Source organism: Nothoprocta perdicaria, unplaced genomic scaffold, assembly GCF_003342845.1.
Source record: "Nothoprocta perdicaria isolate Ctin4 unplaced genomic scaffold, notPer1 scaffold_93, whole genome shotgun sequence".
In the NCBI taxonomy this organism is placed as follows: Eukaryota; Metazoa; Chordata; class Aves; order Tinamiformes; family Tinamidae; genus Nothoprocta; species Nothoprocta perdicaria.
Window position 1 is genome coordinate 151,307 of NW_020456232.1, and position 24,463 is coordinate 175,769.

Sequence of the window (24,463 nt, forward strand, 5' to 3'; positions counted from 1 at the left end):
TTTAAATACCAAGGCTTGACACCACCGTACATTAGCATTAAATATTACTCAAGAATACAAACGACCGTAACTTGAAAGTTGTAAAAGAAATTCAAGTACATCTCCCCTATAACTCATGCTCATACTCGGAGAACGTAGGTGGTACAAGTAACACACCATCCGATGCTTTAGCAACCAAGCACTTACAAAAAMCATTCACTTTAGTTTCAAGCGTTCTTGCTTCCCTGGGAGGAAGACCAAAACTAATGTTATCGGACCAGCACTGCTGGAAGTTAATTATACAGCAAAAGTGGTGCATATTTTCCCTAATAAATTTAACTAACATAGCCAACTTCTTTTTTGTAAATAGCAGGCTTATAACATTAAGTTATACAGAACCATTAAATTATACCTACATAGTTATCAAAAACTCAATGTGAGAGTGATATAAGGCATTGCAGGGAAATTACATAAAGGATTGTATTGACAATTACATTGTAAAAGGAACTGCAAGACACTGTACGGGAAGATCTAATTGCCTCTCAATTATTTTAAAATGGTTTTAAAACTAAATTCATCCTAGAAATTCAGATTTCTTCACAAATTAAGATCGCAACCGTCATGATTAAGCTTAAATGGAAATTATTTATTAGACCACGATAATCAAGCAAAGTTATCTCTTCCAACAAACAGCTGTCACCATTACGCTCTTGATAACACTAGGCTCTAAATGGGACCAAGTTTAAATAAGCATGTGGCCTATAGCACCAATTTATTCCTCACCTCTCCGGCTGRGAAAGATAGGATATACACACTAAAATTGGGCAAACATCACCACGGCTCAAAATAAAATGTTAGGATTACAAGCTTAGTCAAACTTGGCAAACGATTTTCTTAATAATCCAGCAGTTCCCCAATATTAACTTTTTAATTCCATTTATTCTTGCCTCTCGAGTCCTTCAAAGTTATTTTCATTGCAGTTTTTTTAAATAAAATCATGATCATGCCAAAACATCAGCTCTCCCCCGTGAGAAAAAGGCCGATGCTCAACTCCTACTATACACTAGTTACTACTACTACCTACTACTACGGCAGCACTCTGGGGTGTACTTGAGCGCGGATCCAACTGCGGCCTTTGGGCCTCGCACGCCGAGTCCCGAGGGGCGGCCCAGGCCGGCGGGGCAGCGCGCTGGGAGCGCCCCGCGCTGCCCCTTGCCGGGGCCCGGCTGCCCCCGCGCCGCCCGCCCGGGGAGGCGCCCGCGAGGCCGCGGAACTTGCCGCGGGCCGCAGCTCGGCGGCGCCGGCCCCGCGGCTGCCGCCTTTGTTCGCGCGCCGCGGGGCCCCGCGGAGCGCCCCGCGACGCGCGCGGCCTAGCGCCCGCCAGCGCCGCGGCGCCCCGGGGATGGGCGGCCGGGGGGTGGCGGCGAGACAAGGACGTACCTGCCGTGGTACCCCCCTCCCTCCCTGCCTCCCTCCTTGCCCCGGCTCCTCGGGTGACACCTGTACGGAGGGGATAGGGAGGGAAGTCCCGCAGAGGGGCTCCGCGGCTGCGGCCCCTTCAGCAGCGCCCGGGCAGCCTCTCCCGCCCCGCTGCTTTCGGGAAGCGGCGCCGAGGGCACCCCCCGCGCCGCGGCGAGGGGCGGACGGGGGGGCAGGATCACCCAGAGCCGCCTCGCCTGCTTAAAAGCGCCCCAGCGCAGGCCCGGCCTCCAGCTGCTCGGCGGCCGCCGGGCCGGCTCGCGGGCACCTCCTGGGGCCCGGCGGCCGCGCGCTAGGCCCGGGCGCGCCTGCCCGCCGCGGGGGATGCGCCGCACACGCGGGCCACGCGCCACGGGGGGGCAAGGGGCCAGGCCCCGGCGGCTCGGACTAACCCCCCCCGCCCCGCGGCCTCCGCGCCATCCCCGCGCCCGCCCAGGCCACGAGTGTCCCCGGGCAGGAAGCGGCGGAGCGGCGCAGGCTCTGCCGGCCCGGCCTCCCCGCCGGGAGCGGCGGCGCGCGGGAGGCCCGCGCCAGGCGGCCAGCGCGGAAACGGGAGGAAGGGGAAGGCAGGCGAGGAGGGAAGGAAGATGGAGCGGGGCTCCGGCCGGGCCCGTGCAGAGGAGGGTACGCGGGGTCCCGGCCCGGGGCGAGGAGTGTTGGGGGGAGGGTAGCGGGGGAGGGCGACCGCACTTACTCTCATTTAACACCTCCAGCAGCTCGGCGCAGCTCTCACACATTGTTCATTAACAGCAGCAGCCGCCGCCGCCGCCTCCTCCCGACCATTGATTGATCCACTCGGTGCTGCTGATTGATGATTGATGGGGGCCGGGGCGGGGGTCAGCGGGGAGGGGGGGAGGGGAAGGAGGGGGCGGGAAGGGCCGGGAGGAGAAGGGGGGAGAGGCCGGGGCCGGCCCGGGATCCGGGGGAGGGGGGATGGGGCGGCTGATCAATGCAAATGAGCCTGTGGCGGCGGCGGCAGCGGCGGGGAGGAGAAGCCGAGTCACTCACTGGCTCCCAGTGACTCCACGCGCCGCCATTTTGCTGAGGGGGAAGGAGGAGGAGGGGACGGGAGCGAGGGGGGACAGGGCGCTCGGCTCGGCTCGGCTGTTTCCGACCAGGCGGGAGGCGAAGGTGGCCGCGTCCCTCCTCCCTTTCCTCTCGCCCCGCCTTCGCGGCGCGGGCCGAGCGGCGAGCGGGGAGGAGGAAGGGGGCGGGCCGCCAGCCGGGGCCGGCGCGCTAAAATGGCGGCAGCGGCCGTTGCGGCTCCGCGCGCGCCCCGGCGAGGGCGGGAAGCGCCTTTCCCTGCCCCGCTCCCGCCCCCGCCCGCCGCGGGGGGGAGGGGAAGGGGCGGTTCTCSTCCCATCGCGCGCACGCGGAGCAGGAGCGGCCTCGTTCCCCTCCTCTTCCTCCTCCTCCGCTTGCAGCAGCCGCCGCTGCCGGCGCGCTTCCCCGCGCTGCGCCCGTTGGGGCGGCCATTGGGGCAGCCCCTTTCCGTTTTTTAAATGCGTTGTTACTTATTTCCCCGGCTGGGGACGTCTCCGCGAGCCCGGGAGGGACCTCCGGCCTGAAGGGAGCGCCGGAGCGGCGCCCCGCGGGAGGCGCGCGGGCCGCGGCCTCGCCCGGGCCCGGCCCTGGGCGCCTCCTGCGCCGCCCGCGGCGGAGCGGAGCGGAGGCGGGAGCGGGAGCGGGCGCGGCGCGTGAGGGAAGCGGCGGCGCGAGCCGCCCTGCGGCGGGCGGCCGGGCTGCCCCCGTGGCCGCGGAGCTGCGGCGGGCCCGCGGGTGTCACGGGGAGTGCTGCTGCCGCGGGGAGCTGCACGTACTGGGGAGATACGCACGTCTATTAAAGAATAAAGGCCTCCGATCTAAGTTTTGAGCTTTTTTCTTCCTCTCCTTTTAGCTAAAGCTATGTAATTCATATGGCTGCAACTCCTAGTTTAAGAGTTTGAGTGTCCTACCTCCGCTCACTCTGCTTGGACACGTTTTCTGCAGGATTTCAAGCCCCTGAAAAACAAGCTGCCAGAGGGGCAGCAGTTTTTAATATAAAATATCACATCTCTGTAATAGCAATTATAACTGATCTACGCTCTCACACTCTGGTGCACACGCACACTCACACACAAACTCTTCCTCGCTCCCCAACTGACTCCATATCTTCCCTTGCTCTCACACTCATTAGCTCTCACTCTTTYTTTCATACTCTCTCCCAGATCCGTCGGATGGAGCGTGTACTGGATCGCGTCACCAGAGCGTGTCACCAGCTGCACCTTGGCTGCTGCTCYGTGCCAAAGTGGACATTTCTGTGGGACTTCCAAGTTGCTTTTATTTGTGCAGTCACCACCCAGCGGTGGCCTGGTGTATCATTCCATGGGAGTTTAGTTGACTGAACTGTATATAACGTTGAAGGGAACATACTGATAGCTGCAATGCAGATGTGGTAGAGCTTAATAGGAAGTATATCAACTCCGAGTTGCCAAATTAAGAAAAGACRCATGGAAGTTCCTTGGTAGCTGGCTTAAATAGAAAAAAATATGAAAGGGCCTAATTCCTTTATTGAAATATGGTTCCTTTTTGATTGCCCTTGTGCATGTTAATCCCAGCTGTGATTATAACCCTGGCTGCTGTACATACAACACTCCACACAGTGTGCACAGAGTGCTTTTCTCCTAACAATAATCAAGGCATCATTTGCTTAAGACAACAAGGAACTGAAATGAAGCTAATAGAGTTTAAAAAAGGAAGTTATTGTAGCTATATACCTAGTTTGTTGCAACTGTGGAAGACAAAGGACTGCTCGAATGAGTTACTTGTTAATTGTTTGTCTTATTGCTGCTTGTTCTTCAAGTACTTTCCAAGTTAGCCAACACGAATAACTGCATTCTACAATGCCTCGTCCAAAGCCTGTCTGTGCAAGCTGCAAGTTCCATTTACTCTACTAAACTAATACAGAAAAAAATAATTTCTCTAAGTGAGAAATACTTTCCTTGATGGCTGCCCTTTTCATTCACGTGACATTAACAAATATTTTTGAACCAGAACTTCTAAGTATAACAAAGCATACCAGTGAAAGAGATGGGAAGAACTATGAGCAAATATTAAAAATTGCACTGCATTGTTTTTTTTTCAAGCCATGTTGTACATAAATAATAACAGTATTCATCGTTATAAACCTAAAGGTGTATTTGAGGGATTTTTTAAAGGTAAACACCTATTTAAAAATCTAGAGGTCTTAATTGCACCYAACAATGTTGTTCTAGGAAGTGAATCTATTTAGTGCTCGTAAGCATATATTTAGTATGGAGCAAAGTTTAAATAGTGAGTTGCTTGGATTGGTTAAGAAGCTATATTTTGTGGGCATGTTGGAATCTTTTTCTTGGTAAAAATGCGTGTGTGAAAATTATGCACCTTGCCAATTTATAAAGATACTAACTCTAAATTCTGAGTTTAAGGTAATACCAATCACTTACCCAAATAGCTCTCTTCTTACTGGGAGAGGATCAAGTCTTCCAGATGACCCTCCAGCCAGCACTGCTTATTCTAATGACCTCTCACTGCTGAACAAGAGATGCAGCCTGCCATCTCACAGCTGGATCTTCAAGCTTCTTAAATAAGTAAAAAAAAAAAAAAAAAAAAAAAAAAAAAAATTACACACACCAATTTTCAAGACCAAACGCTAGTTGTTAATGGTGGATTCATATTGCCTCTCACTCAGGTGCAGTAAGCAACACCCATTCAAATTTGGAGCACTGATAATTAGAGATAATTTGAAGGAGAACCTATTCTTTCTGAAATGTAGGAGATATGATTTGTCTTTATCMTAGTGTGACTTTAGCATCAAAATCCTGCAATATGGAGCCAGTCCAAGGAATATCTCTGAGATCATGAACATTTCCCCATCTTGGCACCAGGCACTATATTAACACCAAATACATTTAAAAAAAATATATTGTTTCCTTTTCAAACACAGCTTCTTTTTTTCCCAGTCTTTAATAGTTACCTTATTTCCCTTGTCTTTAGAAACAATACTGCCCTGTTTAAAACCACAGATACATTTCCTTATCTGTAACTTTCTCTATGCTCTGTACTAATAGCTTTAAAATGGCAGTCAATAAAAGATTATAAAAGATGAAAAGTCCCATAAATTGCATGTTTTTTTTGCAAGCTTGCTCATTTCTGTTTTAAAGTTATCCTATTGTTTTATTTTTAAGATTGCTTTCCTGAATTTTTAAAGTGCTATTATTAGACTCAGTTTTCCAGAGATCAGCTGCCCTTTGYTCTTTGGAAGTTTTACTGATCTTTCTTGTTATATGTCACTTGAAGTTATTTTGATTCCTGACATTCTTAGTCTTTTCTAAACAATGTATTGTCTAAAGGAATAGGTGTGGCGGTTTGGTTATTGAAATGGCACGGCTGCACTGGGCCATATAAAGCCACCATTGATTGTGTGGTTTCCTCAAGATAGTCTGAAGACTTGTATAATGGAAGAATAAAAGAGCAGTCTCAACTGTTATAACTTGAAATATGCCTGTTCTCAAATTATGGTTCCAGCCACGTTTGTTTTTCAAAGTATCGTTTTCAAATCCTACTATCTTTCAAAGAGAGATCAGATGTTCTTATGTCATATATGTAACATATAATTTTTCACTTGCCACTGTACTCACTTCCTAAGGTCTATGGGTTTATTTCAGTCATCTTTCTTTTGTAAGTAATTTTCTTCCTGGATTTCACGGAAGTAGCGTTACTGAGTTCTCTTTGCAATATGCCACATACAGATTTGTGAGTAACATTAGTCTTTGTTTGCTAGAATATCCTTTACTTCTTACCACTATTAAAACTGAAGTTAGATCTGTGCAAAGAGAAGCCTAGAGTGCATCTTAACTACTTTATACCACAATAGTATAAAAATTGCATCTTCAAGAAATCATGCTTATTCACTTCCTTAACCTTTAATGTCATCTTGCAGAAGTTTTCCCATTAACATGGAATGAATCAGTGGCATAGGGGGCGACTGAGAGAGTGAAGTGAGTTGCCTGCATCTGCCAAAACAAACACCTTTTTTTTTCAATAAAAACTGTGGCTCCACAATCCGCAGAATCTGTTCTGAATTTGTAATTTTCTTTCCCCTCTTCCTTCCTTACATAGGCCTTGCAGTTGATTTGATCAGCGATCTAAAATTAACTACTAAAACATCTTAAACGATTCTTTTTCAGACAGATCAGCTCTTTGGTCTGATTGCACAGCCACATGAACACCGGAGTCAGCACAAGGAAAAGGACGTCTTAAGCATGATATCACACACCAAGTTCAATGAATACAACAGAAGAATATGGGTGACCTTGATTCCCTCCTATTTTTGTGCTGACTGGAATACTGCCAGGCACATTCTTTGAACTGCACACATTAATAGTACTGGTTGTAATGACCCTAAGCTTTCAGCAATTCCATCCATTGCTTTTTCCTCCTAATCTTTTCTTCCCTCATATATACCATCATTGCAGGGTTGTCTGCTTCCAGGGGAGCCCTCTCTCCTTCCCATGACTGTGATACTGTTCGCAGTCTGGAAACATTTGCTCTAGTAAACTGCCAGCACGGTTCTAAAGAAGTGAAGATAAATGCAAACCCTGAGCAAATATAAAACTCTAAACCGAAACTTACGACTCCTGAGAAGCTAGGGCTGGTCATTGCCACTGCTCCTGCACCCTGAATTGCACAGGAATCTGTCCTACTCAAAGACAAAACTCCACCTCGTGACAGCAAGAATGAGGGAGGAGGTGGTTTTTTTTCTCAGCTTGAAGGTCTGCAGCAGGTCAGGTCYATCTGAGTCAGTGCTGCTACAGGTCTTCCCTTGACTGAACCTTCTCTTCCCTTGTACTGTCACTACAAGCAGATTCAGTGCTAGTAACAGGAAAAATACTTTTCATTAATGGGTCAGGAAAATCCTGGCTATTCATCAGCTCTGTAGCTCACACAGCAGTGAAATCAAGCCCAGAATTGCTGTTTAATTGAGCTTTTGCAGATGGAAATAGGGAAAGCTGCGATACCCACTTCAGAGCTACTGCTCTGAAAAAGTCAAATCGCTTCAGTAACCGCAGCTTGAAGATTTAAGCCTCATAGCTTGTGTTTCTCCACCTGATTTTGTATGTGAACGCACATACAGAGTAGTGAATGTGGAACACGTAACTGATAAACTTTTCACGTTAGTCATGTTGACAACTTCAGGCAGAGCTTTGTCCCTGATGACTCAAGTTTCTTCTGTTTGCGCTGTTGTGACAGTTGAACAGGTTACACATTTATTGCTCTGCTGCCACAGTTTATGACAAAAAGTAAACTGCTCCCGATTTCAGGAGATGGTAATSGGAGATGGAAGCTGTGACAGCTGAAAAGCAAGTATGAGTTTTATATGGCCATTTCTGCTATGGGACTGTTAACTGCAGAGACTCCAGCCAGTCCTGTTAGATCTGTGGCCTCTRGTCAGAAACAATGCTGGAAAAGTTGAAATCCACTGCCAACAAAATCCTTCATTTCACTAAAGGAAATAAATCCCCACCTGTAAAGTTAGTAATGAAAGTGTAAAGGAATGTTTGAAATTACATGCTTGTCTTTAAAATTCTACCATTGCATTTTAAAATTAAAGTGTCATACTTTCATTACACTAGTAATCAACATTATATATACACACACACACATATATAATAAACTTCACGTCTAGACTTCACTATCACAGCACCTTGTGAAGACAGAAAATCAGTTTGATGTCYCCTAAATAATAAGAATACAATCAAACTTTCTGGTAATGTAAATTACGCCATAACTTGTCATATACTAGTGGTGAGGCTGTGTGTGTTGCTTTGTCACATTTATTGGAATGCAAAATAACCTGCATTCCAACAAATGTTAGTACCAGCTCCTGGGTGTGGTGAGAATCACACAGTGCAACCAGGAAAACAAGCCCAACTCCCACCTCAGAGAGGTTCCTGTGGTACCTCCAAGCCTGCTCGCGCTGTAGCAGTTGAGGTTAGAAATTTAGTCAAGCTTTTTGTTTGAATCTCTCTGTTCCCACATAGCCCTTGTGGACGTTAGCAGACGTTAAAGCGAGCAGCATCAGCACTACGCGGGCTACAGGGTCAGTTCCTCAGTTTATTAGGTAGTTCTGTTCGGGAGAAAATGAGTTTTTCTCTTTCAGTCCTCCAGCCCGGATTAGCCAGTAGTCTCTGCAGAAATTACTGGATTTGTGATAGACAGCGGGAGACAAGTTGTAAAAACTCTCAAGTAGGAGGCTGTGGGAAGATTTGTCAAAGAACTTTTCTTCTCTGTAGTAAAATGTAAAATATGTTCATGATAAAAAGAAAGACCACTCTCCTGCATCATATAATGTGATAATTGCAAAAGACCATCCAGGGTTTTGCCTGGACAYCCAAAGCAAGCTCATTGTTCACATTTGATTTAGACTATTTCCCGTTTATTCACCCCTTCCCGTTTTCATCTTCTACTTTTTACTCTCGCCGTGGCTTTTCACTTCTGAAACACTTCTGCAACGCCCGCCCTCCTAACGCTCCCATGTCCTTGTTCCCTCCCGTCGCACAAAGCAGCACTCGCAGGCAGAGACAGACACACATCCATGGACAAAACCTATGGTAACATACAGGACAGACATGTGTGTGTGTACCTACAAAGTCAACTGTCTGAAGAAAGATGACAAAGAGGCTGAATATTCTATTACAAATGGGGGAAAATTCCTATAAAGCATAAAGCAGCAGGTACTCAGAGCATAAAGCAACAGGTACTCAGTAAATTTGGCCCATTTAAGTATTTCAGGATGCTGCTGACTCCACGAGGTAGCCTGCCCAGTGTTACTGAACTGACAGTCAGGAACAAGCAGGAATAAGTTGAAAACCACACAAGCCTGATCCAGCTGAAGGCAAATTTGCCGAGACTGTCCTGCTTCCCTAGGTTCTGTTGCTGGGCAGTATTAGCAGGGCTATTCTGGCCCCATCCACCTGGATCAAAATACAATTTGAAGGGCTGAAAGGACGACACTCCATATATATCCACTATTTATCAATTATCGACTGTCATTATTTTCCCAGGAAACACCAAGTTTACTTTTTTTTTGACCCATTATGGTTCTTAGCACTTTATCTTATAAACTAAAGTCGCGCACCATCTTTCTCCAGCCCTGCCAATAATAATCACAAAAGCTGTAATACAAACAATTTAGAGACTGGACAATGGRGCATTTAGACTTTATATTCATACTTCTAAGTTACAACACCTTGCTGTATTTTCACATCTAAAAGATACTTCTGCAAACCACCTACCCCTCAATTCTCAGTCATCAGTGATTCCAGGTATTTAAAATAATTTTTAAGGTGAGCTGTATGCAAAATGTTTAAGGAAACCCATTTACCCAAGGGCTTCTTAAAAATAAACCCCTCAGGTAGAGGGATTGTCATTGGCTATAATCAGCCTTAAACAAGCAAAAATATCTGGACGCCTGGAGAGAAAGATTAAAAAAAAAAAAAAAAGTCCCCAGAAAGCAAGCGTAGAGTTATATTTTTAACTGTCAGAATAGGGAAACGATGTGCTATTTAGCTTATTTTAATCCCCGTGCTGTTTTTTAAAACAATATTCAGTACTTCTGTTTTGCTCTATTACATCTGAAGACTAACCAAGAAAGTGGGGGAAAAGGCGAGAGGGACCTAAATTTCCATCTTTCAGCAAATACAAAGGTAGCCTTCCATCTACAGAACTCATGGATCATCAATAACTGCTCCTCCGAAGGGAAAGACTATCCCCGATTCATTAACACTTCACTGCAAATTTCTCATTTTTGTTAGTCACTCAGCACTTCAATACTGTGTTATTTGCAACACCCTCCTAATCTTTCATAAAGAAACCCACAGCTTAAGTCCTACTGTCTTTCCAGAGCTGAAAACTACTGGAAATAACTCTTCGAGCTTCCTTCAGAGATAAGCATTTATAAAGCTTTTTGCATAAATATTAGCTTTATTGGAAAATAGGTCACTTAACCAATCAGATGAACACACACGAATTATTCAAGTTAAAAAAAAAAAAATCTAACCTAAAATGCTTTGGAAAATAATCTGCTTCAGTTACAGTAGCAAACACATCATAGTAGCCTGAAACAAGTATTTGGGGATGTTTTCATCAGCTAATAGGCAATCAATTCATGTAAACACAGAAAACACCCTGTAGTATTTGTTTATGAATGTACCTGGAGTACATATTTTTCAAAAAAATCTGTAAAGAAATATGCAAAGTAAACATTGGTTTACATATAATTACAAGTTACGTATGTTTATATGATGGTTCATGCTTTTTATCCATTTATTCTTATTTACAGAGTGTGCATTAGAACCAGTCCTGTTTAAGATGTACAATGTCAATTTTCCACATTTGGGATAACTGCACTAGAAATACGCGCACACACACACAAGTCAAATCTTTAATGGTATCCAGAACCCTGCAAAAGCACCTGCAGAGATCAGTGAAAGGCACCAATTCTTAAGATAACAAGTTAAGACCACAGTGAAGTTTTTAGATTTAAAAGGGAAGTGAAACTAAAATTAACATTTTATTAGATAATCTGAAAAATGTATCAAAATAATGAAACAATTCTTCTCTGGATTAACTATTTCAAAAATATATTTCAAATAGGCTGCTTGAGAATTTAGTTTGGATTAGTTTTCCAGTAAATATCAGACCATCAGCTTCACAGACGTGTTTCAATCTTAAATGTGGAGAAAAGTAACATGCATAAAGGCCTATGTGCCGCCTTCTTCTTTCAAAACCGCTTTCGACACAATGTTAATGCCACTATATCCAAACTAATTCAGTTTTATTTCCGCTACTTGTCGAATATAATCATCCTCAAGCCATGCTGTCGGTGCTAGTTCCATCTTTAATAAAATGTATTTTCCTAATGGATTGATGGCAGCCTGCATAGCTGCAATAAGCTTTTGCTAGGCTGTAGCTCTAATGCTGCAACTCTCAACCTGTTCACAAGCCATGTAGTATGTCCATGACAGATGAGTCCTTCAACAGTATTTTACTATTTTTTTTAAAGAAAAAAACTTCAAACTGCTTATGACAGGTGATACTGCATTAGCAGAATGTAACAAAGCTCCACTTCAACAGGACAGAAAGACATGGAAAACTCAAAATGTATTCTCTTAAAGGGAAAGAAATGGCTTTTGCAACTATCAAAAGAATTTTGGTAGGCTGTATTGTAAGTCCAGTCGTTTAAGGGCCTTGAGGAGAACCTGTCCCTTCCAAAGGCCAGTGCTGCCAACTCGCACTGTTTGTGTTGCCYGATCATCTTCAGGCAGGGATGGCTTGGCTTTTTGTTTGCTTATTTTTAGAGCCAACTAAAGGAAGCAAACACATGTTCAGAAACAGAATGGGGCAAGTGCTGGCGACTGTGGAAACACCCTGGTCACAGCTAGGTTCTACGTGAACACCGCTAACTCATGCACTTCTATCTCAAAATTAATGTACAGCACAAAGGCAACTACAGTATCCAAACTTACATAAAACACCACCAACTGTCTAACCTTATTTTACAGCTCTGCATGAATGGCTATGCTTTGCATCATAGTAACAGTCCTAGGATTAGACACCAAATAAATGGAAACTGTGAAAAAGAAAAATAGCTGCTAGAAGACAGAGGAGAAACATTACAAAAATGGGGAAGCCAAGACTGTACACAATCTTAGTGTTCATATGGTTTGCTTTTGGTATCAGTACTTCATAAGTCTCTGGAAATCATTTAAATACAAAACTTTAGGTAGAAAAATAACTGTAGATCTTGCCTACCTATTTATTTATATGCATTAGTATCACTTGTTTAGTCAAGATACAGTGCAATACCTCTTTGTAATTAATTTCAAAGTGTCCATATATAGAGCAACAGTACCTTATTCCTGGCATTTCATAATAATTTGTTGTGGAATATCTATTCATGGAGGTAAGTCAAAATAGCTACCGTACTTTCAAATGGAACCCAACTTAATTCATGTTACAACTTATTTCAAGCATATTCAAAAGTCCTGAAGATCGGGCAAGCCAGAAGCAGCAAGCAATTGCCTAGATCAAGGGACTTTTCCTGCATTTTCAGGATACGAGTCTTTAATATGATCACAGCATTTTTATCCAATAAAAGAATAAGCCAAAGAAAGAAAAATAAATGTAAACCAAGTTTATTTTGCTTTTAAGTAGTGTTCTTTAAGCACTACAGCATGGTAAACAATGTAAATTAGTATAAGTCATCTCAAAAGCCAGAGTTTTTTTTTATTTTATGAGTTGTTAAAAAGATGCAGCCTATTCTAACAGGATAAATATTTTAACCATTTCACTTCGAGTTAATGAAGGCTCACAAATGAGCAACACTCCTCATTGAGGAAAACAAAAAGCTGTTGTCGACAAAGCGACAGCACACACACAAAAACAAAAGAACTGTGTAAAAATAACTAACTGTACTGTGTTCCCATACTCTTTAGAAGTTGCTTTACAATGGGATGATATGCACATGATCTTGCTGCAAACTTGCCATACAACTTGCAAATACATGTAGCCTAGCCTTACCACTCAGTCCAGAAAGCTGCTAACGGTTCAAAAAAATGCAGCACTGTAATTTTCTGCTTAACAATTAATTCGTTTTACTCATTACCTTTTCTCCTAGGCTGCAGGGCAGGCTAGAAAGAAAATGATCCCAAATTAAAAATTGATACTCTTACAGGAAATTGTATAATTTTGCAATATAGTCTTTTAACAAGTTATGTTTCGCCTCTTTTCCCCTTAGCCACAAAATGGGCATGAAGTAATATTTTGAAAATGCCTTAATTTTCAACTTCATGCAAATCTAAATAAAGATGACCAAASAAAAGCTTAAACAATGGAAAGATATTTCACAGAAAATTTCTTATACAAAAAACACATAAGAAAAAGGGCCACTAGGTGACGTTTTAATTTACAAATTGGCATCATTTTGGTCAACAAATATCCAAGTGCTGTTTTCTTCTATCACAACAAAGTAGCTGTACAGAAAGAAAACTGCATAACTTGTTTTATTATTTTTTGTTTTTAATCGCACATCTCCTCGGGAATTTCATGTGGATTAAGGATGCCAGGGACAGACATCTGCAGTTTATGTTTCTCCTCTTGAGCCTGCCGAAGGGCTGTTTCTCTTTCCTCCAAGAATAAGTCTGATGTGTCTTCACCTGCAAATTCCTGTGCAATTCACAAAACTGTTAGTTCATTGTCAAGTGCTTTAGAAAATACTAAGCTTCCAAAGTCCAGAAAAATATTTCTGACATACTGCATGCTTGTCTTCTGCTCTTATAAAATAGAAGAAGATTAAGGAAAGCAACATATTAAAGGTTTTCACTACTACAGAATGGGATGCTCTATTAAACCTGTTCTTGGTCTATACCATAATTTAAAGTAGTACCATAAAAAAAAAAATTAATAAAAAAAACCTTTGAAATACATTTTCCACATTATTTCCATGAGCTCCTTCCTACAGTCATCTAGAACTCTTATCATCTTTGGAAAAATGAAAAATCAAAAAATTCTGTGAAGTTTCAAACCACGCTTACATCCCAAGCAGAAACACTCTTTATTCTCCTAAGACCACTCTTTTAACAATCTGTTTGCTGTATCTCTCGCTAGAGTAAATTTTACCACCATCTTAAAACTATGGATTACAGGCACACAGAATAAAGCACTGATATGTTAAATTTAATGTATATAAGTAAATCTTACTAAAATAGATTTAATGATCTTTCATCCACAGACCCTATCAAGCTATTTACGTGAGCTTTTTTTACAGTTTTACATAGAGGTAGACTTATATYGCCTACTCAGGAAATGGTCCAATTAGTTTCCAACAATTGTTCTGCTGAACAATTATTTTTTGTTTCTTGAAAAAGCATGCCAAACATACCTTAATTTGTACCAGGAAATCCCTTAGGTGTTCTTTGAAAGCAGGAATATCCTGGTTTAAACTGAAGAGTCCTGTTACAAACAGCTTAACCTGGGCACTAAAAGTAAACATGTAAGTTAGTATTTCAACACATATGAACCCACTTAAAAGTAGTAAATAACCACAGCTCACTTACTCTTGCAGATGAGGAAAAGCGGATTTGAGCAGATTTGCAACATACTCCTGAATAAACATTTGGTTGTTCACTGGATTCCCAGGGTTTAATGGAGTACTTATTTTTCCCTCTTCTACTAAGTTGAACATGTATGCAAGGATTGATGCATGCATTGTCAAACCTGAACAGACCAAAGGTACACATATACAGTTATTATTTAGAACACAATGTACAAAGTTAGTTTGAAATTTGAAAGGAATGTTTTCATCAAGTGATTCACACATTTACATATATCCATCCTTACCAGCTGTGTGCGAGGTGTCTGTTACAACTGAGAAAATGTGCTGAAGAATATCACAAAAATACGTCTGATAAAAACTCTGGGCTGCAGCCTCTTCTTGCGCAACATTTTGTAGTAGAGTATAAAGTATCTGAAGCCCTGGAAAAATATGAATAAAAACCAAGTTGACCAACCAAAGAACAGTAAAACCTTTAAGCATCTTCTTGCTTTTTCCGAAGTGATATAAATATCCAAAGAAATCGTTGTGTCATTGCAAACCTGGGGATTTTCCCAGACATTTCCTTAGGCAGCCACGAGAGGGCTGCACACACTGCGTACAAGGAGCTCCGATTTGGTTACTTGATGTCTGATGCCTTGAATTGAACAAACCAACCATATCACTTCATTGCTGTTAATGAAACAGGGAGAAACCCTCTACCAAATATTTATTCAYTCACTTTAAAAGGGAAAATGTGCCRGTTTTCAGAATTATACAAAAAATAATGGAAGAGTCATCTTGATCCCTTTATCCTTTCCAAACTCTTAAACAAAAAAGTAGTGACATCTGTTCGTGTTTTTTTAAAATCCAGCAGCCTCACAACCACCTTCTCTTAGTCAGCAGTTGAGATGATCAAAGAAGCCACAATGCTACAATATTTTCAGAATTTAAGAAAAGTGCATTACTTCTCCAAGCTCCTCTTTAAAACTCAGATTCTGGAGGATTTCTTAATTACTGAAGTCTGCTGAATACCCTCAACTGCTTAATTAAGCCTCACACTGAATTTACCATTTTGCTGTTGTCCAGAGGAAGCACAGTCCCCCTCCTTACAATCACTGATGTCTTTGCAAGCACTGATGCATCAGTTCAGTTTCACAAAATGTCACCACTCAGAAAAGAAAACAAGCAGGAATGAAGTGCTCTCTCATACCTACAGTAGTGAAACACTATCCACACATTTTAGCTGTAATATAAACCTGGTTTGCAACTTGAAGCTGGGAAAGAATATTACTTTATGCTAATAAACTACAGAAGAAGCATCCAAATCACAAGATGAAGCTGGATTGAAAAAAGAGATGTAAGAAACTAGAGATGCAAAAAAAAAATGCAGCAGTAAACTTTCAAAAATATAATTGATATTACTAGATGGAAGGAGCCTGTATATTTAACAACCCTTGTAACTCCCATTTACCTGTATCTGCAACATTTCTCATTGTATGTTTGAAAGCCCAAATAATGGAATCCAGAACTAGTTTGAACTGTGCAGGTGGAATGGCCAGGAATGCTGGGAAGCAGTGAGAATTTACAGCCTGGAGTAGTAAGAAAAAGTTTGTTCTGTGTTCTGGATACTCTTCAAAGTCCTAGGATGGGAGGAAAAGAAAAGAGGAAAAAAACCTCAGGTTTCCTGAATGGCTGAAATAGCTTTCACAAGACACCCTGTTGAAGCACGATCCAATTCAGTAAAAGTTACACAAACAACATTTAGACCCCAGGCTCAAGTGACCATAAGTGAAAAAGCAAAGATAGTTCCTTAGAGCTACACATTTCCACCCCAGCCCCCCCAAACCTTTGTATTTAAAAAATATTTAACAACAACAACAACTGGCTGAGCCACATTTTGTTAGTGTAAAACCTTAATCTCTTCTCGTTCCACAGATAAGCAGGCAGACAGATGGTGTCGATGCAGCTAAGAATCTATGTTACACTCAGCAGAGGGACAATTTCTTGTTATACATTATTGCAAAGTGGCACTAATTCACCTGGCACTGCTTCAGTCTTATGCAAAATTGTATCACAGGCTACAGTAAAATTGCACAGCTGTGATATTTAAGGTGGAAATACTCAAGGGACTGATAAGTGCTGTATTTGGAAGTCTGAYATTTTAGCAGTTAGTTTGACATTAAAGTGGGACTAAGTAAAATGTTGCTTCCAGAAGCATGCCTTGCCGATCAGACACACACAAAAAATATATACTAGAGATTCGAAAACTAAAACCAAGAAATTTTTAAGGCTACCAAGCCAAGATATGCAAGTAGACAGACAGACTTCAGAACAATTTTTTTTTTTTTGGTCTTGATTCACTAGGGAGATACTTTATCTGGGGTTTAAATRTAAATACCTTATTGATCATATTTAGTGTGCATTCAAAAACAGCATCAAATATCTGAGGTATTTCAGCAGTAATGTGTCCACCCAGCTTGTTTACAATGATAGCCATGGTACTAAGTACTTCAGGTTCTCTAGCAGCTGGAACATTTCGCTGGTAGTCAATGAGAACTGCATCCAACAAGGGAGGAACAAAGTTTTCAGCTACCTAATTAAAAGAGCAAGCCGTGGTTATAACATAGTCATTTAATAAAAACTTTGGCAAACAATACGTAGTCAAGTTAATAGCCTAGTTACTCAAGGGAAAAAATGTTTCCTGTAAGTTGAAATACATTAAACAGAGCCGTAAACTACCCCTCACTCCCAGAACCATCAGCAGTAGCATCGGCAGAATTCTTTTAAGTCCCACTGCTTCAGAATACTAAGCTAAAGCTCAACCATTTTAAATATAGTTCAGACATACCTCACATTGCTTTTATATATTACAGACCTCTTAAAACAAATTCCTGTAACCCACTTGATTTAGCCAGACAAAGAACTTCTAGAACAAAGAACTTCTCCCAAATTCTGTCTTATTAATACATTTAAATGAGCATAAGATACATTTACTTACCATCTGAGGATCATTGGACCTGCTCACCCAGCCAGAAATTAGCTTCAAGGTTTCCCTTTTTACAGTCCTCATACTTCTGATCAGTGGCTGCTTTGTTACCATTTCACCTGTTAAATTTTAAAGCTTCAGTTAATGCAAGTAAGGTGATTTTCCATGCAATTTGTATTTAGCTGTAATTGTTATTATWTTTTTTTATGTAATTATACACAACTAATTATATTCCATGTAATTTGCATCAAAAAGTTAACTTAAATTGGTAATAGTGAGACTGAARTGGCTTTTTAAATATTCAAAAAAAMCCCAAAGAATATTAAAGACATTTTGTGTAAAACTACCTCCATTCTAGCTCCCAGAGGCCATTCAGCATTATAGAACTAATGCCTTCAGTACCTACACTTCAAAAAACCCAAAAAGCTACTGCTTACTTCGGAGGTAAATAAATCACCTAACTACTTAGACTAAGCTTATATTTCATTCTTAAGTGATGGGGGAGAGGGACAGCAACCTACGTGTGTAGTCAAGATCTGAYTGTTCCTGCACAGTCACATAACCATTATGGCACATTCAAGGGAAACACTGTAAGAACTCAGCCCAGGACAAGCAGCTAGGACTGCTCGTCCTGGCATTAAAGCCATCTCAGGCAAACTAAAACCAGTTGTGAAAACACACTCTGAGATGAGCACTATCACCTAGCTGCCAACAGGGTATCCTATCTGAACTAGTTACCGACTAGTTACAGACCCAGTTACTGCTTTCTGAACTTGATGGTTTCTTACAAGGACAAACTGTGGCCATTATTGCTGCAGGGTCAACAGGTGCTGATTTCACTGCCATTTTTTTCTCTCAATTCTATTTGAGATGCTACTTCAGAGTCAAGGGGCTGTTCAGTTACACCAAAGTTTCATTTAACACTCATGTTTCCAAAGATGATCTGCACTCATTAGAAAAGTGCATAGAAAAGTAACACAGATGAAAAACTCACCGACTGACTCATTTGACTGGGTCGCGAATGGCCACAGCAGCCCATGCCACAGACACGGGACCGCCTCAGTTAGTAACATTATGATTGGTAAGTGATAATTTTCTGTCACCAGTGACAAGTCTRTTTTTTTCACTTCTTAACTACGGAGATCTTAACTACAGTTATATTCCTATAATAAAACTATTTAGTTGCAAAGTACCATACACCAAAGCCCTACTATCACTTTTTGAAATAAAAAAAAAAAAAAGAATTCAAAGATAGTCTTTTCCATATGTAAAACTAGAGCAAGATAAAAGAACATATGCTAGAACTTTGTCTCAACAGGTTGCACGTTAATTCTTCTAACTATCTGTTGGTTTTAGTATCTTCCCCAAGCTTTCTGGCTTATAGTTGTTTTCCCTCTAAAATCACAGCAGTTTGTTATTTGAATAAGAGAACATCTGGTTAGCAAGAAAATCTAAGCAAACACTTTCACAGCAATCCCTCACTTGCCCAAACAGTGCAAAGAGCGCAGTAAAATTCGCTTGCCTCTCTAACATACTTTGAAACTTGATAACATGCATTATTTGTCCCCAATTTCAAGGAAAACAAGAAAAGTTCTTACCATTAGCCTGGATAGCTGCAGAAATATTTTCACTTAGGCACTTGTACACATTCAGCATATCTAAGTAAATTCTTCCAAGCTGAATCACAAAGGGGTGGCCAACTGCTTTACATGCTCTTACATTTGTTTTCAGAATGCTACCCAGCTGCTTAACTGTTTCAGGATCCTTTAAGATATCAACATTCTGAAGAAAAAGAGTATTTTGTTTTCTTTAGTGAATAAAATTGCCCTTCAGCTTTTCATAAAAAAAGTGGTACTTCAAATAATTTCCATTATGTAGTATGCTGAAATATGTATCAATACAACAGTTATATAATACTTTTTTTTTTTAAGCTCATGGCACTTGCCGTTCTCCTTTAAACTGAGAATCAGGATTAATCTTGAGTTGTCTGTATTTTGCTCTCCTACAAAAGTTTTTGCAGTAGTACAAGCACTATTYGAGTGTAAGGCAGGGGGAAACCAACACATGAGGAGTAAGATCAAGAAGTGAAGGGACACACAGTTCAAAAGGAGAGGCAGTCTCTGTTCATTGTTAAGAAGGAAGTCAAAGTGAGAAGAGTAACTAAAGTTTCATTAAATTTCGGGATAACTGGTTAAGTCCAAAGGGATCCACCTCTGACAAGGAGGACTGACAAGGAGAAATGAAAAAAGGAATAAAAGCATACTTTAAGAGAGTGATTGAAGAGAAAAAATTGAACTACATTTTTAGCATTTCATGTTTTCTGCTACTTCGAAAAAAATTTCACTTGTGAGTCAGGTAAAGGAGAGTTGTACACTCTCCTTTAATAAACTCTCCTTTAATAAACTATTCTAAATAAACTATTTCCCCCCCCAAACCCTGAAGCAGCCACTCAAAATTGCTTTTCCCTAAATAAACATACTACTTGAAATTRCACAAAACAGGCCTTTCGAACTATAATAAAACCAAGACATTGTCATTTAAAGTTCCTCTCTAAGTAACATTTTTAGTATCATGTTAAGTCACCACTTTCACCATTAAGTCTACCACCATATATGTACAACTAAGGCAACGTCACGTGAAAAAGCAATCTGGAAAAAGCGATCTGGTGACGGAAGAAGTCAATTTTATCAGAACACAGAACACTTATAAATTTATGGACTTACTTTTGTTGCCTGTTGAATTATGCTGTCCCATACTTGATTAGGGAGCAACATATATTTTTCTATCAGATGCTCCTGTACAGTCTGGTCTGTCTGTGCCCCAATCATGTATCCGACTGCTTCATAGAACGTATGCACCTAATTGGAATAACAAATCAAACAGGTAGGTTAAAAATGGAACAAGTAAACAGTGTTTTACAATCAATGTATAGCCATGGATGAAAACAGAATTTCTCTGTATGTACCTTTTTCCCACCTAACTTAAGGAAAGAACTAAAAGACTTCATAATTTCCTTCACGTACAAAGTAAGACTCAATCCCTTCCCTTCAACCCAACTATCCCAGAGTCCCTTATCCTACAGTCTTCCTTCATTCTGCTTCCTAGAAAAAAGCACCATATTTCAGAATGAGGAAGCTCAGGGACATGCTATTTAATTTTTCCTAGACTACAGCTCCGTTTAATTATTTTATAGAACCTTAGGCTGACTTAAGACCTACATATAAAAGTTACAACCGAATATAATGGGGCGGGGGGTCAAGCATTTAAACTGAAGACTAGATGCCACCACTCCTTAAAGTATTTCTTTGCAGACACCAGACCTGCTCTGCCCGAAGCTTTACTGCACCACATGCTCAGTATRTGTGTGTGCGCTACTCTTACTCTGTGAGCTACTGCCCTCCTTAGGTGTAGGGCCCTTGTTTTCCTTGCACCCAAAAGAGCTGTATGTCATAATGGCAGGATCTTTTCCAAATCAGAACCACAAAATTAGATTCAGTATCTTAAATGATTTAGTTGTGAAAATGTATTTCAGAAGTCAAGACTTCAATTAAACTCACTTTAATGTTCCCTGTCAACRAAGATCTCCATAGTGAAACCTGATCTGCTGTTTTGTATTTTAAGTACCATATGTACATATGATGTATGTACCATAACTCTCTCAAAAAAATAAAGAATACAATTTAGGTCTTAAACCTCTGCCAAAGAGACTTCATTATGGAACATTTTCATTATCTTTAGTAACTACTACATATCACCCACATCCTCGAATTAGACGTACCTGTTGTGGCTGAAGATCACAGATGATGGTATTAATATTGTTTAAGATTTCATCGATAAACGGCATGACCTCTCCCACTTGAACCTGGACAAAATGTCGGCGGCATTTTTGTGCTATTTTTATGAAGGTATCGCAAGCCATATCCTGGACGCCGTCATGGGTTTCTAAATTAAAACCACCTCAGTTACTGCATTGTACTTTTCTTCTAGACAGGTGTACACAAGATACATGTGTATAAGCATCGGTATCTTTTTAATAAAAATAAATGAAAAAAGATAATTACCGTGCATAAATTCAAACAGCTTGTTGACAACTGTCTTCAAAAACTTCCAGTGAGCTCTCAAAAAGCGTGGGTACTGACCTACTATATACATTATATTTGATGCAATAATGGCTTTATTATCTTTTCCTCGCTTTTGTTCACAGAGTCCCAGGAGATCCTACAAAGTAACACATTTTTAGCTGCCTCCCCAAGTTTATCCAGTTCAATTACAAGCCTTGTAAGATCAACCATAAAATACTATAACCAGTTAAACTGAAGATAAAGGGAAACGGCCATCATATCTAGTTCAATGTCAGTGAAAAAGGGRGAGACAAAACTGGGCTGATGCAATTATACAGGTCTCAGGCAAACCAGGCAAGGCAACTGTATGGAATGTTTTAGCAAGTTAGCACCCTGCTATTTGGCCATTTTCATTTTATCAGCCAAAGGGAATTTTTGTTAAATATAACGTGCATGAGAAGAGTGCAAGAACAAGGTTGTGCAGGTCATACTGCCACCATCCTTTAGTTCCTTAGCTATCCCTTCCCACTTTTTTCTCATTTCCCCTCTTTTTCCTGCCAAAATACTTCTTCATAAGCTAATCTCTGAAATATTCCGTGAGAAGGCTACTTGGATGAGCGCACTGTTAATGACTGAAGAACCTACTAACTTGAAATCCAGAATTTAACATTTCCCAGCAATTATCCCAAGCAACTTGTTTGTAATATCAAAGGTATCTTAGGAAGAACATAGAGCAGTGTTATTTTTTTRAACTTAATTTCTTAAGCATAAGCTACAAAGTGTGACACATCAGGTTTGCACAATGATACCTTAATTACTGTAACAAGAAATCTTTTTTCATCTTCTTCATGCATTGCTCCACTGATTGAGCCTATAGCCCAACACAGGGTATTCAAATTTTTCCATGACCATTCTGTTCCATTCACTTGATTGTGAAGCTTTTCTGTCATTATTCGTTCTGTATCCGCATAATCCAAGTGTGTAAGATAAACTGAAAAACAATTAACATTAAACATGCCTGTCATCTTTAGGCAAAACCTGGGTCATAACAGACAAGATTAAGCTCTTTTAAGAAAAAGAAACAAATTCTGTTAAGTGGAGTGCTTCCCTCCTGAGCTTATGAACTAAAGAATTAAAAATCTCTTGAATTTGTGTTTTAAAGATGGTGAGCAAATATTAATGGAAAAAATCTATGTTAAATCTGACCTGAAGAATCTCAGAAAAACCCTATTACACAAACTCAGTGGAAAGTCTGAACCAGCTTGTGTCTTGTGTACGCATCAGACCAGTAAAGCCACTAACAAAAGGAGTTTGTGTTCATGACCTATAGGTTAAATATAGKAGTGAATAACTATCAGGCACATTGAATTGCACTTAAGTAGTCAATCCATAATTTTCCTCTATTCTTTCTTGTGCTGCCATTAAACAGGCTGGTTGCAATGACTCACCATTAGAACAGAGAAGCTTCTCTCCCCTAAACAAGTCTAGATGGGACGATTCATGCATCACAACTGGGACAGACATTTGCATCAGCCCCTAATAGGATTAATCCAATATAAAATTCTAAATCCCGGAGAGTCAGAAGTAATTTAAGACCTGATTCAACATGTTGTGGCATGGTAAAAATCCATCCTAACTTCTCCACTGCACTCTCGTATTTTTTATTGAAATTATTTATTTGAAAAGTGAACCTTCTATTAAAATAGCATACTGTAAACAGTAAAGTCACACTAGAAATGAAATACTTGATAATTACATCTCTTTTACAAACAGTCCTGCACCTGGAACTACATCTATGTTTGAGGACATGCAGTAGATTAAAGGTTTTAGTTTAAAAAACAAAACAAAAACAAAGTCCCATAGAAAGCTATTAAAAAAACAGATCAACTACCAGGTGCACTTCAAGTGCCACTAYTACAGCTATGAAAATTAAAAAGCCCGCAAATATTTGACGTTTTTACTTCCTTTGTCACAGAACTCTTAACCCTTCATTCATAAACTCACTACTGAACACAATGCTCCTTTACGGTATTTACATTTAATGCATGTTAAATGCATGGATTTTTTGGGGTGGGAGAGGGAGTAATTACAATATACCTTAAGGTTTTCCACATAAGGTTRTATGATCTATAAATCTGATCTGATCTTCAGACTGCAGTCTCCAAGCTGCCAAGCAATATCTTGGAGTAGCCAAAGATTTCACTCGAATGGATGCATTTTAAGAGAGGAACACCACTAAAAATTTCAATACAAATACTAGCTATGACTACTTAACAGTTAAGTTACACAAGAGCACTGCATGCTTCCACCCCCAAAGCGCCAAACACTCCTCTCTTACAAGTTTTTGTACTATTTTGTACTATTGCTGGTGATCATTTCGTCCCCATGTAATTCAGAGTGTAAGCTAGCAGTCCATAACATGCACGCTGCTGCTGCAACTCCACAGGACAAGACCTAGTTGCTGCTGCAACTCACCCAGTGTTTCTCTCATATTTTTATACAAGTTTATCGAATCTGTATCCTTCATGAATTCTCGTACTACTTCTCCTTGATCGTTTTCCACAACTAGCACTTCTTCTGGCTTCGCCATACGGCTAACCATTAACAACCGGACCTGCAATTCACAAAGAAAGGTTTAAAGTCAGTCAAGGTGTAACAAGAGCACACACGTGTAGCTCCACAGCTTCTAAAGCACTCGGGCTGGGCAGTCTATCATATAACAGGCATTTTCAGCACTTTGGACTAGCTCTTCCTCATCAACAGCAAGTTGGATAAAGGAGCACACTAACTACATAACATAAAGGAGCACACTAACTACAAAGCCACAAAGAGCAGTGCCTGCTG

General features: G+C 40.9%; 2 protein-coding genes and 1 long non-coding RNA gene across 3 annotated transcripts in view; 1 reads left to right on the forward strand and 2 right to left on the reverse strand.

Moving 5' to 3' along the window:
- The window catches only part of USP34 (ubiquitin specific peptidase 34), a 126,599-nt gene extending 124,388 nt beyond the window's left edge, over positions 1-2,211 (reverse strand). The window contains exon 1 of the mRNA XM_026052909.1: positions 2,153-2,211. Coding sequence (XP_025908694.1) covers positions 2,153-2,195 — 43 coding nt within the window. The 5' untranslated portion in view covers positions 2,196-2,211. The remainder of the gene's footprint in view (positions 1-2,152) is intronic.
- On the forward strand, positions 2,032-5,397 carry LOC112958956. Its single transcript, XR_003251538.1, has 2 exons — positions 2,032-2,082; positions 3,666-5,397. It is a non-coding gene; the product is annotated as an uncharacterized LOC112958956 (long non-coding RNA).
- Positions 5,398-11,558: 6,161 nt separating this feature from the next.
- The window catches only part of XPO1 (exportin 1), a 38,145-nt gene continuing 25,240 nt past the window's right edge, over positions 11,559-24,463 (reverse strand). Inside the window, exons 13-25 of the mRNA XM_026052914.1 lie at positions 24,095-24,233; positions 22,429-22,610; positions 21,620-21,776; positions 21,337-21,500; positions 20,282-20,416; positions 19,157-19,340; positions 17,571-17,677; positions 16,971-17,165; positions 16,044-16,212; positions 14,878-15,012; positions 14,595-14,754; positions 14,420-14,516; positions 11,559-13,704 (exon numbers count right to left, since the gene is read on the reverse strand). Of these exons, the coding sequence (XP_025908699.1) occupies positions 13,558-13,704; positions 14,420-14,516; positions 14,595-14,754; positions 14,878-15,012; positions 16,044-16,212; positions 16,971-17,165; positions 17,571-17,677; positions 19,157-19,340; positions 20,282-20,416; positions 21,337-21,500; positions 21,620-21,776; positions 22,429-22,610; positions 24,095-24,233 (1,971 nt within the window). The 3' untranslated portion in view covers positions 11,559-13,557. The remainder of the gene's footprint in view (positions 13,705-14,419; positions 14,517-14,594; positions 14,755-14,877; positions 15,013-16,043; positions 16,213-16,970; positions 17,166-17,570; positions 17,678-19,156; positions 19,341-20,281; positions 20,417-21,336; positions 21,501-21,619; positions 21,777-22,428; positions 22,611-24,094; positions 24,234-24,463) is intronic.